The sequence below is a fragment of the Musca domestica genome, unplaced genomic scaffold (genome assembly GCF_030504385.1).
Source record: "Musca domestica strain aabys unplaced genomic scaffold, Musca_domestica.polishedcontigs.V.1.1 3, whole genome shotgun sequence".
Classification (NCBI taxonomy): domain Eukaryota; kingdom Metazoa; phylum Arthropoda; class Insecta; order Diptera; family Muscidae; genus Musca; species Musca domestica.
The window spans coordinates 4,323,723-4,340,176 of NW_026712299.1; the positions used below are offsets into that span (position 1 = coordinate 4,323,723).

Below are 16,454 nucleotides of genomic sequence, written 5' to 3' on the forward strand. Positions count from 1 at the left end.
TGTAATGAAATTTTGTGTAGAATATTTCTTCTTTTGACACCTTTTGCCTAAAACGAAATTTAATTTTATTTTCAGGCGCCAACTCGACAAAAGTCAAAAGAAAATATCATAAAAGAATTGAGATTTTTTTGAAACATTGTTTTAAACATTTTTTCGATATACAATGAAGAATAAATTTCATGTCTTTGGTGACTAATAACGAAGATTGATGAGGAATATCCCTCTAAAATGATGCTTTGTTGGAGATTTTTCTATAAACTCAGCTAACGTATGGCTTTAGCCCTTAAATGTTTTTTAATGTATATAAATTGCTGAGGTTAGGTAAGATTTAGAACCATGACGTCTTCTAGAACCTATAGAAGAATTTTGTGAAAAATAATTTTGTAGAATATTTTGACTTGTTGCGATCCAGTTTAAAGTGATTTTTTTACGATATCTTGAAAAAAACACCATAAGGGCCCTTTGTTGACGCTTGGGGGTTAACAATATCAACCAAAATATTCCTCGTTTTGTTCTCTTCAATACTTCCCAGGACACTATTAACCTCAATCCTAAAATTACCAAAAGTGTGGAGGAGAGGGTCACTTGCCTCCTCATTTTAGGATACTTTGAGTTGAAAACTTTTAAAACCCCAATACATGTGTTTTCTTTTTAGCTCTACTTTCATAATCTGAAAAAAATTTAATTTGTCGCACATTTTTTTTTAAGTAATTAATTATTAATATATGTATTTATTATTTCCCATATCTATATGATTAAAAATTCTCATTCGCCCTTTGGAAATTTTTAAAACATTATTAAAATTCAAAATCTATAAATATATATTTTCCTCACCGCCTTCCTTTCTCTCCATACACCTAAAAACATTTATAATTTAATTTTTTTGCATAGCATTAATGGTGGTCTCTTCTTCTTCTTACACAAATGCCTTGTGTTTATCATTCATTCTTTCATATATATATTTAATTGTTTTTCTCTTGACTAACGTATAACATCTAAATTTGTTTAATTTGTATTTAATATTAATTTCTTAAATATTATCATTTAATTTATATACAAGGAAATTTAATTTGTTTACTGTCTTGCATGCTTCTTCACTTTCTTCCTCTGCTTCTGGTTTGGTTGGAATGGATCGATCTATATTCTAAGTTTTGCAATATACTCGTATTTGATAATTATTTTTTATTGGTTTGGTTTTTGTAATCGTATAAACTTTTGTTGTTAAGAAACACTTAATAAGGTGGTTAAATATGCATGTTATGGTAGTTTCGATTCGGTTTGGTTGGTTTTCATACTTCATATTTTTGCTTGTTAATATTGAAAATGTTGAAAGGGTTTTGTTTATTGGAAGGATATCAAAAAACACACTTTTTCTTTTATATATAAATACCACATAAACAATTTGAATAAACCTGATTTTTTTGGAATAATATTTTTAATTGTATTTTCTTATTGGATTTGCTTCGTAAATTTGGAATAGTTGTGATGGTGAGGAAATATTGCAGTAAAAATATTTTAAATGAATTAAAATTGAAGAATATTGTAATTTGAACCTGCATATGTTGGTAGGCGTATGATGATTATAATTACGCATGACTTGTAGCGTATGAGCATTATTAATTTTAATTAACATCAGCACTGCTCAAAACCGTGTGCAAGCACATGAGTCCAAAAAATTCTTTTCGATTGTTTTTAAACTGGACGTTGTCCAGAATTTTTGCAAAAAAAATATACAAATTATGTTTAACACAGGTTTTTTGATGATAAAAAAAAAAATAAGTAGAATTGGACTGGAGAGGTCTGGTTTTTGAGCAGAGCTGATTAACATTCCTAATAAAATAAGGAAAAAGAACCTTTTTTATATATAGCGTGGTTTATATAAAACTACATTATTGCTCATTGGTCAAGGAAAATGTTGACCAAAATTTATGAATGTGGGTGCAAATCGGAAATTCTCTTCAAGAATACAGAGCTGAACACTTTGCCATGACTGGATCAAAAAAAATTGTAAAATGGATTTTGCGCTAACAGATTTATGGTTTTTAAGCCTTTATTATATTTTTAACTCTATGTGGGTCGATGCTGCCCCATTTCATACCTGACTTAAGTGTGATGCATATATTACGATTTTTGAACATATATTGAAATAATATTAGAATTTGTACCAAAAATAGACTACGTTGGAAAATTGTCAATTCGATCCACCTCTTGAAAACATGTATACCTTCTAGAAAGCGCGGATTGGTTCTGACTTCATACATCGTAGTATTTGTGTTGGTATTAGGATAGGCGCGAAAATATTCTTCCCATCCTTATGGTACTTTCCCCACATATAACAAAAATACTGAATTATCATAACTCTCAAAAATTACTCTATGAGTGACCATAAATAGCCACAAAATTCGTTTTGAAAATCTTATCATCTGTATTTAAAAATATTGGGTCACTCCTTCTAGTTTCTCCACGGAAAGAGTCAACATTTTGAATAATTATAATTTAGCCTCTTGGCCTTCCATTTGATATAGTCGAGGGACGAAAGATCTCATCACCGTCAAATGTATAGAAAGTGTCTTGATCACTTGAACACTCGTCAGAGATTTAAGTTTGCTTAGTCATAGGCCGAAAAGTTTTGTCCCTGCCTTAGCTATCAAGGGGCCCGAAAATTTTCCCGTTAATGTTTTATGTAGGATATCATCGACTTTTTAGGTATGGGAATATCCAAGAGGTCTTGTCCCTGTGTTTGCTATGGAGAGTGTCAAAAGTTGCTACCGAGATGCCCAGGTGGTATACAGACAAATAATGTACTTTTGTTTAGCCTTCGCCGAAAGGTTTCCCCCTTTCAGTTAATTCTTAATTAAATGGAATGTCGACAAGCCAGACCCTATGAAAGCCAGACCCTATTTGACGATTAAAAAAATGTAGCTGTCGTCCACATATCTTCAAACTGGTGAAGGCTAGCACAGACTGCAGTTCTAATCTTTTCTACTACGATCATTGGCGATAAAACGTGCTGAAGGACTATGCGTCGAAAAAACATAATGACCTGTCCTCTGGCGGCAAGACGCGACCGAGGAGAAGATCTTTGTCCAAACTTTTACTTCCGCCGAAATTACTTTAACCGAAATTTGTGCAGGAAACTTGCCGGCAAGGATCTTTCAACCATAATGGAGAAAGAGAATCAAGCATCAATATTAACCCACAGCCGATCGAGTCTTGTTAAAGAAATCCTTCGGAGAGGCACTTCTACTATTGGTTCCTTCGGCCTACAGTAACAAACCATGGCCTGACTAAAATACAGCTTCCCTGCGAAAAAAAACCCAGAAGAAGATAATACAGTAGGTGCAATAATCGGTAGGTAAATATTTGCCGGAAATGATCCCTTTACCGAAGGCACGTACCCAGAAATGTATTTCTAAATTAATTTTAATTTTCCATGTAAACTTCCGGGTGAAGCCTCAAATCCCCGCGTACGTCACTGCCCTACCATGGCTCTTCCGCCCCAGTTGCAGTGTCAAGCCCTGGCCGATGCAGAAGGCCACTTCCTCTGAAATAAATTCATCCTATAAAGGCGGACAATGATGCGGTTTCAACCCCGGATTAGGGGCTCCAATTCGTACAAGGGAAAAAAATCATAGTACTCCGATTGAGAAATTTATGAGTCCTTTCTAAACTAAAAGCTTGAATTCTTTTAGAAATGTCCAACACACCTGCAAAGGCCAACAATTATTTTAATTCCTTGTAACCTTTAAACATCAAAATTGTCAAGTGTACTTGCACCTCTCTGAATTTGGGCTCCAAAGAAAGCTGAAGTCTATAAACCATACACCACTGAGAAAAGAGAAAGAATGACTGAGGAGCCTCTTTAACGGACGAAGAAATCCTATCTAAACCGAGGCAACAAGACTCAATTTCCCCAGCCACCAGAGACCATAAGATCATCATCGCTAAGACGGTTTGTTAACTCCAATCTGGACTAAGGTACAAGTTCCACGTAGATACAGTAAGAACAAAAAAGCATAAAAACGGCAATATACCCTGACCATCTTCTAATTAAATGACCCTAAGGGGAAGATCAGTAATGGTCTGTGGCTACTGATAAATGATTATCGATAAAACAATAATCTCAGGATTAGTGTTTTATCGAAAATGTTGTACTTTTACGGTCCTTTATCAGTAGGCAACTTTTTAGTATGTCTGGTTCCCGGAAAAGTACGAATGAAGAGTTCTTTTAATCAGAGTTTGTAACTTTTTGCCGGACAAATCTCCTTTTGCAACCACTTATAATTCTTCTTCTTCCCTCTCCGATTATCAGTCAGCTGCTTTTGATTGTCCGTTTTGTTTTAGTAAAATGCAAAAATGTTGCGTGGTTTGTTTATTTTTATTGGCGACAAAGTGTCTTGTTTTAAAATATTAGCTGTTTGCCGGCACATAGTTCCGTAAGTTAGTTTCGTCCTTCATTCGGATTCGAACTGGAGTACTCCTGCGAATAATAAAAAGCAATCAAACATTTTTCTATGATACTCGAATAACAGGTAGTATGCTTTGAATGTTATCGAGTGAGAGTAAAATCCGCTAGCAATAGAGCAGTTTCTAGTTTGGCCTAGTAAACTATTACTCTATTTAGAGCATTTTAACTTCCACTCTTAATAGTGTCTCGGGACACACGAGAGAGACACATAAAACAAAAGAGAGAGAGGAGTGAACTTCGTATGAAACTCCTATTCTCGGGAGTATATCGTACTCACAATAAAAACATAGGAAGTCTGAACATTACTTGCAGACTATTACAGGTATGCTGTCAGCCTATTTGTAACCGTTTTTTACAAAAGAGTTTTTAAACTACCTTACTCTCTAAGAAGGAAGTGCCCAGACAATTCCTGCAGGAAAAATAATTAGACTGGCTTATTGTTGCCTTCATCTTCATTACACCCTGTACGCCTCCTAACTATTTTGGGGAAAACAAAATAAATGCGCAATGGGCCTGAACTGTTTTGAAATCAGTTTTTTATGTTGCATTTTTAAATATTAAATTATTAAACGAGCAATAAACTGAATTCTAAATAGAGTCGCTGTAACAAAAACCTAAGTTTTTCTTCCTCATATCACAACTAATCCACATTTTAAAACATTTTTTTATTTAGGTATGTATTTATTTATAAATTGGAAACTTTTGTTAGGTTATGTTGAAACGAAGTTTGTAATAATAAATGTTCACAAAAAAAACACCTATGAATTTCTTTATATATGTATATGTTTTGTATATCAATACTATTCTTTGCAATATCATAGTTCTTTGGAATATATATTGTCATTTGAATAATTAAGTGCTCCATTGGAAAACTTGAGAATATGCAAAAAATTTAAAATTTAATTATTTAAAAGCCACCATTTTGGTAATGAATATCATCGATTTCTTCCTTAAAATAAAAATCGAGATTTTTTAATTTATTTAAAAAAGTTTGCAGATTGCGTGAAAATTTTTTTTAAATCCTTCCGCTCACATTTTTTATTCGATTTCTAAAAAATTGGAAATTCCCCTATGGCACCCTTAATCATTGATCCAACAATATATATTCCTTAAATATATCCGTTATTAATTCAATCTTTTTAGTATTTTTTTTAATAATAACAACTAGTCTGACAATTTAATTATTTTTTGTAAAGTGTTTCCCATTTATATATTTCTATATGTATGTATGTATATTTTTGTTTCAATTTTTTTCTATTAATTTTCTGTATATATGTATATGAATGCTTAATTATTTTCTTAGTTCTGCAAATACATTTGTAATAATATTTTAATTCATTTAAGTTTTTTTTTTTTTGTATTTTTACCAATTATATAAGAAAGCTTTATATTGTCCTTAATACATATGAATTTACGTTTCTGCCTTTTGTTTATGGGATTAAATATAGATAGTCCTGCAAGGGAGTAATTTCGTTACTCCCTTGATTTTTCAATTTTTTTTTCTCTTTCGATATTGGTTCCAATCATTTGCCATTTTCTGTTCCATTTAAAGTGAAGTGAATTGAATGTGTGTCTCTGATTTTTTTTTTTTTTTTTGTTTTTTTGAGTACTCATTATGGAATGACTAAATGTGTGATTCGTATTTCATTACTTCTATTCTCTTATATTGCAAAAAAATTCTCTCTAATAATGACTTTCATTTGTTTTTTCTCTTCAACTTGTTTTCATAAATATTTTTGTTCAATAATACCCAGGATTTAGTTTAATTTTTTAACCTTGTTTTTTTGGAATTATATCTTATACCAGTTTCCTTGTTGGGGAATCATTCTTTATGTTGTTGTTGTTGTTAGGGGTGGCTTCTTCTAGTTTTCTAAATTTGTTTTTCTTTTCTTTTTTTTAATTATTTCCATGTAAATACAATTCATTATTGCTGTTTTTACGTTTGTCTTAAATTCAAAAAAACTTCGTAGCAATTTGTTATTGGTTTATTTAGTAAGCTGGTGCTGGCATAACTTGTTATACATTTCCTGTAAAAAAACACAAAAAAACAACAAATGAGTATTAAAGTATTTTTAAGTATTTAAAAAAAAATATTACATATTTTTAATAAGAAATTTAGAACAGTGTTGCCATATTTGCTCAGGATACCGTAGTATTTTGCAACAACGACAAAAAACTTAAAAAAAGCTCAATTTCCATATTCGAAGGGGAAATTTTGTTCAATTCGTGGTTCTTAGTAAATTTTCATTTAATAATGGATTAAAAAATAGGGTCTGCCTTAATAAGATTTTGAAGGATATTTCTAGCACTTTTTCTGGGTCCAAAATAATAGTTTTATCAAAGACCAAATTCGTATATTTGAAAAAAAATCAAGAAATTTCTTTCCATTTTTCAAAAACTAAAATGTATAATATTAGACTAAGTAATCAGTTTTTCAATATTCAAAAGAAATTTTGAAAAAAAATTCCAAGCCTCTATTTAAAATACCCAACTCGAAAATTCTCTTAAATAATTTTCCAAACATCATTTAGAGACCAATATCATATAGATGAGTTTTAAAAGAAATTACCTAAGTTTTCAATTAAAACCAGTAAAGAAAGTCTTAAAGTCGGACGGGTCGACTTTATGATGCCCTACACAACTTTCCTAATTTAGTAGAGCTCCGCATTACAATTAAAAGTTTTTATGGGAGAATTAAATAATACAAGCTATGATTATAATTATAATTTAAAGTTCGACGATGCATTTGTGTATATTCAATTCGGGCTTATATTGTCCATTTGGTATGCAATTAACTTGAAATCGGATAAAGATATATCCAAATCGGAACCGATCTCGATAAAATTTGGCAAAGATATTTCTAAGCTATATTTGATATATTTCCGTGAATATCGTTGTTACGGAGTGCATATTATGACTGTGGGGAACAAATATAACAAATCGCATGAACAATATATATGGCAGCTATAGCTACATCTAAGCCGATCTTCACCAAATTTGACATACTAGCTTCTAGACTCAATTCGGGCGTAAGTGCCAAATTCTATCCCATTTGGATTAATATTACACGTTTATTGCACAGGCAAATCCGACAAAGTTATATATGGGAGCTATATCCAAATTGGACCCGATCTCGATAAAATTTTGCATAGGTATTTCTGAGCTGTATTTGATATATTTCCCCAAATATTGTTGTTACAGAGCGGATATTATGGCTGCGGAGGACAAAAATAACAAATCGGAAGAACAAAATATATATGGGAGCTATAGCCATATCTGAACCGATTTCATATTTAGTGCACAGTAAAAGGCAAATCGGACGAAGTTATATGTATATGAGAGCTGTATTTAAATTCTAACCGATTACCTCCAATTTCAATAGGTTTCGTCCTTGGACCAAACAAAAGATTTGTGCAAAATTTCATCTGGATCGGGAAATAAATGCGACCTGTACTTTGTTTAAAAAATGCATGGACGGACATGCATAAATCGACTCAGAATGTGATTCTATGCAGATCATCAAAAGGAACTATGGGTCTATCTCGTTTCCTTTTTTGTCTGTTACAAACAAATGCACAAAGACATAATACCCTGACCACCTTGTGGTGTAGGGTATAAAAATCTGGTCTCCCTTGAGCACATTTTCAAGAACTTTGTAGATTATTTGTATAAGTCTATCAGGCAGATATCTATCATCTTCACAACAGATTTTGCGTGCGTGAAATTTGAAGAAAACCGCATGTTTATCACACGGAGTGGGCCGTTATATCCCATCTTCACAGCAGTTCATGTGTTAGTGGAAATAATGGAATGTGCGAAATATGAGGATAACCGGATGCTTATTTCGGATTTAATAATTGTTTTGGTTATTCAAAACTTTGACACTTTGTGTGGTAGGTACCAGTAGGAATGGTCCGATCTTTACCATCTTAATAACAGTTCTTGTGTTGATGGATACATTGAGATGGGCCAAGTCTGAGAGGAATAGGATGTTAATTTAGCGTTTTATAGGCTTCTCGAATATTCAAAATGTTGACCCTTTGTGGGGGTGGTACGAAAAGGAGTGCACCGATTTATTCCATCTTAACACCAGATCTGAGGTTTATAAAAAATATTGGGATGTGTGAAATTTTAAGACAATCGGATTCTTACATCACATTTTTTAAGACTTTGTGGGGAGGCACTTGATGGAGTGGACCGATATTATCCGTTTTTTCACCGGACCTAGAACTGGCACAAATATTAGGATTTGCAAAGTTGGAACAAAATCGGATTATTGCTTCCCTTTCTGTGCAGTAAATATTTTTTTATTATTTATTTATTTTATTTATTTTTATACCCTACAACACTATGTGTTGGGGGTATTATAAGTTTGATTGGCCCAAAAATTATGTAACACCTCGAAATATTGGTTTCCCACATAGGAAAGTATATATGGATCTTCCTAGCTCGCCGAGCTGAGTCGATCTAGCTATGTATGTCCGTCCGTCCGTCTGTCCGTCTGTCCATGTTAATTTGTAATCACTCTACAGGTCGCAATTATGGCCCGATCTTCACGAAATTTAGAATGGAGGTGGGTCTGGGGTCAGAATAGAACCCTATTTCTTTTGGAGATGGTCGCCAAATGTTTAGGGGTTGAAATGGACCAAATACTGAAAAAATGTCGGATTTTGCAGTAGCTATACAGGTCGCAATTATAGACCAATCGACGCGGAATTTCGCATGTAGCTAGAGTTTAGGGCGGGGAAGAAGCCTACCAATTTGGGTGGTCATCGGATAATATTTAGCGGGTAAAATAGACCATATCTTTTGTGTTGAAAAAATTCAAAATATTTCATTAAACCGCGAATATTTTAAATCCCGGCGAAATCAAAAAGCCATGACAAGGTTACTTCTGATCTTTACATTGATGTTAACATCCATCAAAACGGATATATAGCAAAATATGTGCGATATATACGTTTTTCAAAGAAGATATGCTTGAAAAATCTCTTATATGTCGAGAACGGCTGAACTGATTTCGACAGTTCTCATTAATTCAGAATGGCCTCTTGGCAGGAAAGAAAAAACGTCTAAAAAAATCTCATAAAAATATCTCTCTAAAGATGAAAATATTGATTTTGTAAAATTTTCTCATAATTTTTCAATTTTGTCATACTTTTGGCATATTTTCATTTTGAATTAAACATTTGGTAATATTTCTACAGCTAACAAAACTAAGTAGTTAGGATATCAGGGTATCATATACAGATCGCATTTATGGCCCGATGCTTACGAAATTTTGCATGGAGATAAGATGAGGGTCAGAATAGAAGCTTACTCTTTTTGGAGATGATCGCCATATGTTTAGGGGTTAAAATGGACCAAAAAACTGCAAAATTGTCTGCAGGTCGTAATTATCGCCCGATTCTCACGCACATTTGAATGGGGGTTACCGGACATTACAAAAGCCAAGCAGTTTTGGATGGCCATCCAAAAATATTCAATGTGTGAAATAGTTTGCCAACTTTTGTAGACAAAATACAGGGACTTTTTGGAGAATTCACAAATACAGGAAAGACGCAATTCTGACTATTTCGTTAACGCTGCTTTCGTTGAAGAATATAGTCAAATGTCTGTATCTCATATAGTTGCGTTTCAGTCAAAAAACCAATAATAACTGTTAATCTTTTGCCACTTCTAAGAAATTATAAGTCTTTTGGAAATATTGGTTCCAGATCTAGGAAGACCATTTACGTGCAACATCTACCAATAAATTGGAAATGAGCAAATGAGTTTAAGTTGCTATTATTCGAAATTAGAGAACGAAACCTGATGGTTTTCTTTTATAATTTGTCACAATATCTTGTGGAATTCTTTCGAGTATCTCGCCTATATAAACTGTATGGTTTATTGTAGTGTTGTAGGGTATTCAACGGTCGGCCCCGCTCGACTGTAGCCTTTGCTTACTTGTTTTTATTTATTTATTTATTTATTTTTTTTTTGAAATTTCGACCTTATGTGGAGGAGGTACATGATGGAGTAGACCGATACATTCTATCTCAACACCAGATCTTGGGTTAATAAAAATATTGGGATGTTCGAAATTTGAAGACAATCTTACCCTTACTTCACATTTTATAAGAGTTGTAATTATTCAAAATTTTGACCCTTTGTGGGGAAGGTACTTGATCGAGTGCGCAAAATCGGATCATCCTTTCTCTTTCTGTGCAGTAAATTATTTTCTTTGAAAATATCGGTCTTTTGTCGGGGAGGTACCAGAAGGAGTAGACCGATACATTCCATCTTAATAAAAATATTGGGATGTATGAAATTTGGAGACAATCGGACTATTATATCATATTATATCTCATATCATTTGTGAAGGAGGTACAATATTGTCCATTTTCGCACCTGACCTGACACTAATGCAAATATTAGGATGTGCTAATTTGGAACAAAATCGGATAATCCTTTCTCTTTCTGTGCAGTAAATTATTTTCTTTGAAAATATTGGCATTTTGTGGGGAAGTACCAGAAGGAATGATGAGGCACGTTTTGGCCATTGGTATCAAATAATATATACCCTCTCTAGCCATATGACTGAGAGTAAAAGAAAGACAAGAAAGCAAAGGCTATAGACCGACTGACGGACGCACATGGCAAGATCGACTCAGCTCAGTGTTATAAACGTTTTTACCCAATCAAACATTTCTTCTTTTTTTTAATTTTAAAATATACACGATTTCATTATTGAGAAAAATCTTACAAAAGTCCAATATTGGAAAACCTTTTTTTAAAATTCACAGTTCTAAAAATGTTTATGAAAAACTCGATTTCCTCATAAAAATTCTTATTAAAATCGACTAATTCACAAAATAAAAATTCTTGAAAAATCCTGGATTCTGATATTGGAATAGTTGTTATAAAAATCCACGATTACGATCTTAGAAAAATTCTTAAATATGCCACGATATAGTTCTCAAATCGAAATATAAATATTTTTTATGAAAATAAAAATTTTCCATTAGTTCTCTAATATTTCTTAAAAAAAATTCGACATTTTGGTTCTCAAATGTTCCCCATAAATATCTTCCATAAAGTTCTCAAAATATTCTTACAAAAATTCTCTCTTTGGTTTTCAAATATTCCTTACAAAAATTCACGTTTAATTTTTCCAAAAATTCTTATAAAATCTCACCATTTAATTCTCTTATATTTCTTTCAAAATAACATGATTAAATTCTCAAATAATTCTTAGAACACAAAAATTTTCAAATAAAGTCCACATTTTGGTGAGGAAAAATTATAGCATGACATTTATAAAATAAACAAAAAAATGAAAAAAATCATATATTTTTAAAAATTATTTAACTTTTATTTAGTATATATATGTGTGTATATATAATATCGGCGACAATAATATTGCAATCAAGCATTTATAAATATTTATTTACACATAGTTCTTTTTAAGCTCATTATCAAAAGCCAAGAAAAAAACTTAAAATTATATTTTAATGACTATTAAAAATAATTTACATACAAAATTAATATTGCAAAAATAAAAATAACAAAAGGCATATTGAAAATGAAAATTAACAAAATCAGAATAGCATTACATAGCAGTATGTTCTATGGCATAGTTATAAATCTAAACAAAGGGAAAGCAAAGATAACTTCTAAACATTGTTTTTTTTTCATTCATAATCAAAAGAGTAATAATAATGAACAGAAAAAAAACTTGGGCTAACTTAACAAGAAACAAGTTAAATAAACACAGTCTATTAAACTTAAAGATAATAATTCACTTAAAATTAACAAAAAAAGAGGGGGGGAAAATAATAATAAAAATATAATTTAACATGTTTTATAAACATTCGCCAATAGCGATATTAGAGAGAGAGAGGGAGTTGGGGGGAACAATTATATTTTCGAAAAGTTCGGAATGTTCGTATTCGTTTTCTTTTTTCTTCAAGATCAAAATTCTTAAATAAAGAAAATTAACAAAAGAATATAATTAACACAAAATGTATTAAAGCATAATAAATGACAATGTACAAAAAATATATATGTATATTGGGAGAGAGAGCATTGTGTTTTATTGTGTAAAGGGGAGGAGTAGGGGTATTTTCCATTAAACAATAATTAAAGCGTTCATTTCATGTTGGGAAGTTTTTCTTCTTTTGTTTTTTTGGTCCCAACTTTTTTCATTGTTCTACCATCCACTAGCCACTGATTATTTGCCATTGGCTTTCTTACCGGACGTCACAAATGGACCCACATAATTGCTGGGGAACAAACCGGTCAGACCATTCAATTCACCACGCCACCATTCAGGTTCATCACGTCCCAGTACACTGATAATATCATCTTTCTCAAATGATAATTCATCGTCGTTTTGTGCTTTGTAGGGATACAGAGCAATGACTTTATCTGAAAGTAAAGAGAAAACATATTAGGATTAGTAGGAGAAAATCCGGAATAATAATTGTTCGGTTAAGAACATTTGAAAATTTATTTTTTCATATATTTTTTATGTTTTTTCACATAGAAAAAAATTAGAGTTTTTTTTTCGAATTTTTTATGCGATTTTTTATTCAGAAAAATGTTATTCAAAAAAATTTGGAGTAATTTTCTTTGCATAGGAAGAAATTCGAAGTAATTTTTCGGAGTAATGTTTTTCGCGTAGGAAAAAATTCGGAGTAATTTTTTTCGCATAGGAAAAAATTCGAAGAAAAAAATAATCCGAAAAATTTGGAGTAATTTTGTTCGCATAGGAAGAAATTCGAAGTAATTTTTCGGAGTAATGTTTTTCGCACAGGAAAAAATTCGGAGTAATTTATTTATTTATTTATTTACAAAATATTTTATAAAGTAAATTTACAAAATATTGAAGGGAGGCGCCTGGTAACTAAGACCTTATGCGCTCGATATAGTATAATATGAATTTCTTATTGGGTATATTCTAGCTATATATACAAGTATGGATCTGAATTAGATATCACGAATATTATGAATATTTAGTGCCGAACGGATTCGGGGTAAAAACTGTTTAGTGGAACAATCGAGTATTTTTTCGATGCCTAAATTGATTGCAGAGTATTGACATTCTAATAGAATATGTTCAATTGTAAGAAGCTCGCCACAGAAAGAACACCGAGCTGGCATTGTATTATCAAAATAGTGACGAGTGTTAAATAAGCATTTACCAACCCTGAGTCGGGATAGGAAAATGCAATCGGATCTAGAAAAATCAGGATTGTAGCTAATTCTTGGAATTGTTGGACTAACTCGTCTTAGAAAAGTGGACGAAGATTGCCACATAATCAATTTATTAGCACGTTTTTTTGTTTTATAAAGATGCAGTAAGGTAAAATGAAAGCAGGGGATTTCTGCTATATGAGTCATAACCAGTGCTTCTTTTGCCATCTTATCAGCAAAATCATTTCCCTTAATACCTGAGTGTGATGGTATCCATAAAACAAAAATCTCACAGTGGTTTGGGATCTTCACCATATCAGTGTAAATTCCTCCTTTGTTTTTTTGAAGGGCCTTAGCGACACTCAAATTGTCGATACAAATTAACGTCTTTATGTATTGTTTGGCATGGGCTATGGCGGTTTTTACAGCACTGAGCTCCGCTGTGAATATACCTGTATTGCTAGGCAATCTTGTTTTGCAAATCGTAGAGAAACTGTTCGTGGTCAATTGCTTAATTACTGCGAATGACGTAGAAAACCCATTAAAGGAACCGTCTGTGTAAAGGATCATGTCCGGGCTTAAGGCAGCAATTTTTTCAAGCAAGAGTTGTTTATAGCACTCGTCATTGGTGTGTTCTTTTAAGTGTGAAGATAACGTAGTGTCGATCGAGACGAAATTACTGCTGTTTATAAGACTTGGGATAGGTTTGGAAGGCAGAGGTATTTCCAAGGTTGTAAAAAGAGTCAAGATTTGGACAATAGAGTTTAAACACGAAGTATTGTTAGCGTTAGCATATCTCCAAAATGTTTTATGGAGCCCATGTGCACGTATAGTAAGGGCTTTGCTGGCCAGGCTAATAGAGAACTGTTCCAAAATATGTTGAAAATCATTGTAATTTCCCTCTATGTAAAGTGCTTCTTGAGGTGTGGAACGAAGAAGCCCAGTGGCAGTTCTAAAACATTTGTTTATGGCAGCATTCAGTTTAGAAATATTTGCTTTGGATGTGAATCCATAAATTGTAATGCAATGGGCAATTACCCCGTACACCAAGGATTTACATATGTTAATTGCCGTGTCAATGTGAGGTCCTTTTGTTTTAGAGCAGATTAACCGAAGTAGGTTGTTAATCTTTCCCAGTTTGGCTTGTAACATTTTTGTATGGTCATTCCACAGTAAATTTCTGCTGAATGACAGTCCCAGAATTCTCATTCGTTGGTGAATATTGATAGTATTTTGATCGAGGCACATTGAATTAAATTGACATTTTCTCCTGCGACAAACGTGAAGAAGCTCTATTTTATTAGAAGGGATCACAGCTCCTACATCCCTAGCCCAACATTGTACTGAACTGTTAAAACTATGTAAATTTACTTCTACAGCTTGTGGAAAGCCTGATAAAATTGCAAATATGTTATCAGCGTATACTCCTACATAATCAATTCCTGATAAGTTTTTAAGAGTTCTGCATAAAGAATTTATGTATATATTGTAAAGAATAACGGAGATAGGCGAACCCTGGGGTACACCGTTATCCAAAGGCAAAGAATTAGAAAAATAGCCATCGACTCTAACTTGCATACGTCGAAATGATAAAAAGGATCGTATTAATGCAATGAATTGACTTTGTACTCCCCAACTATGGAGTTCAGTGAGTATACTGGTGTATACAACACGGTCAAATGCCTTTTCTAAATCCGCTGAGATAACCACACTGTGTTTTCTGCGGCTTATGTTATCACGTAATGTACACTCCAGATTGTGACACAGTGTATGTACACCGTGATGTGGAAGGAAGGCATGTTGTATTGTGGAGAAACGATGTTGGCTGTATTGTAGTAAACGTCTTGCCAAAAGTTTTTCAAGAATCTTTGAAAGTACTGGAAGTAAAGAGATGGGTCTATGGCCCTGCAAAGAGTTTGGATTTTTTCCTTGTTTAGGGATAGGGCAAAGAATTGCGATCTTCCAGTCATGTGGGAAGACGCCATCGTGTATTATCCTATAATATAACTTACATATCCGTTTCTTTATTATGTTTTATTAGACTTTGGAGAACATCATTGAGTTCATGAAGCTCGACTTTTTCTGTAAGAATCATGTTGTTTGTGTTTAGAACATTGGGATTACTAATAGAAAAAGAATGCTTTGACATGTAAATGGAAGGGTCAAAGGCTTCATCAGAGCTTATGGAGCTCCAAAAAGATGCGAACGCATTGGCAATATCTTTTGGGTTTGTGAGATTTTCATTATTAAAGTGAATGTTAGAAAATCTATCAAATTTTGGATTTCTTATGGTTTTTACTTTATTCCATAAACAACGAACATCCATGTTTGGGTCAAGAGAGTTAAGAAATCTGTTCCATGTCAATCTTTTGGCTTTCTTACATTCGCGTTTAATTAACGCACACATTCTTCTGTAATATAGACTATTTTCGGTATTCCTAACTCTTCTGAATATTCTCCATGCTCTTTGTCTAATGCGGATTAACCTTGACAATTCTTTATTGAACCATATAGGCCTTATATTATTTTTTGGTTGATGAGTAATTGGAATCGATTCGTTGGCTGATTTTCTGAAAAGCCGTTTTATTTGTGATGCCTCTCTATTTATATTATCAGACTCGGTGAAAACAGAATTAAAATGTAATAATTTAGTTTGGAATAGCGGCCAGTTTGCCTTTTTATCCTTAAAACGGGGAATAAACTTCTTTGTAGGTATGGGAATGTTGTTGGTAATGAGGATGGGAAAATGATCTCCAACTTCCGGTAGGGCTAGTGTGTTCCAGGACAGTGTAGGGGCCAAGCCAGG

At 32.7% G+C, this 16,454-nt stretch overlaps 1 protein-coding gene across 4 annotated transcripts in view; it reads right to left on the reverse strand.

The window, feature by feature from the left end:
* Positions 1-1,000: 1,000 nt before the first annotated feature.
* LOC101895758 (intersectin-1) overlaps positions 1,001-16,454 on the reverse strand; it is a 38,401-nt gene continuing 22,947 nt past the window's right edge. For 3 of the 4 annotated variants that reach the window (XM_011292584.3, XM_011292576.3, XM_059124777.1), the window contains one exon: positions 11,868-12,880. In XM_011292584.3, coding sequence (XP_011290886.2) covers positions 12,684-12,880 — 197 coding nt within the window. In that variant the 3' untranslated portion in view covers positions 11,868-12,683. Of the gene's footprint in view, positions 6,496-11,867; positions 12,881-16,454 lie in introns of those variants that run through there. The other variant, XM_059124778.1, reaches the window with a different exon arrangement.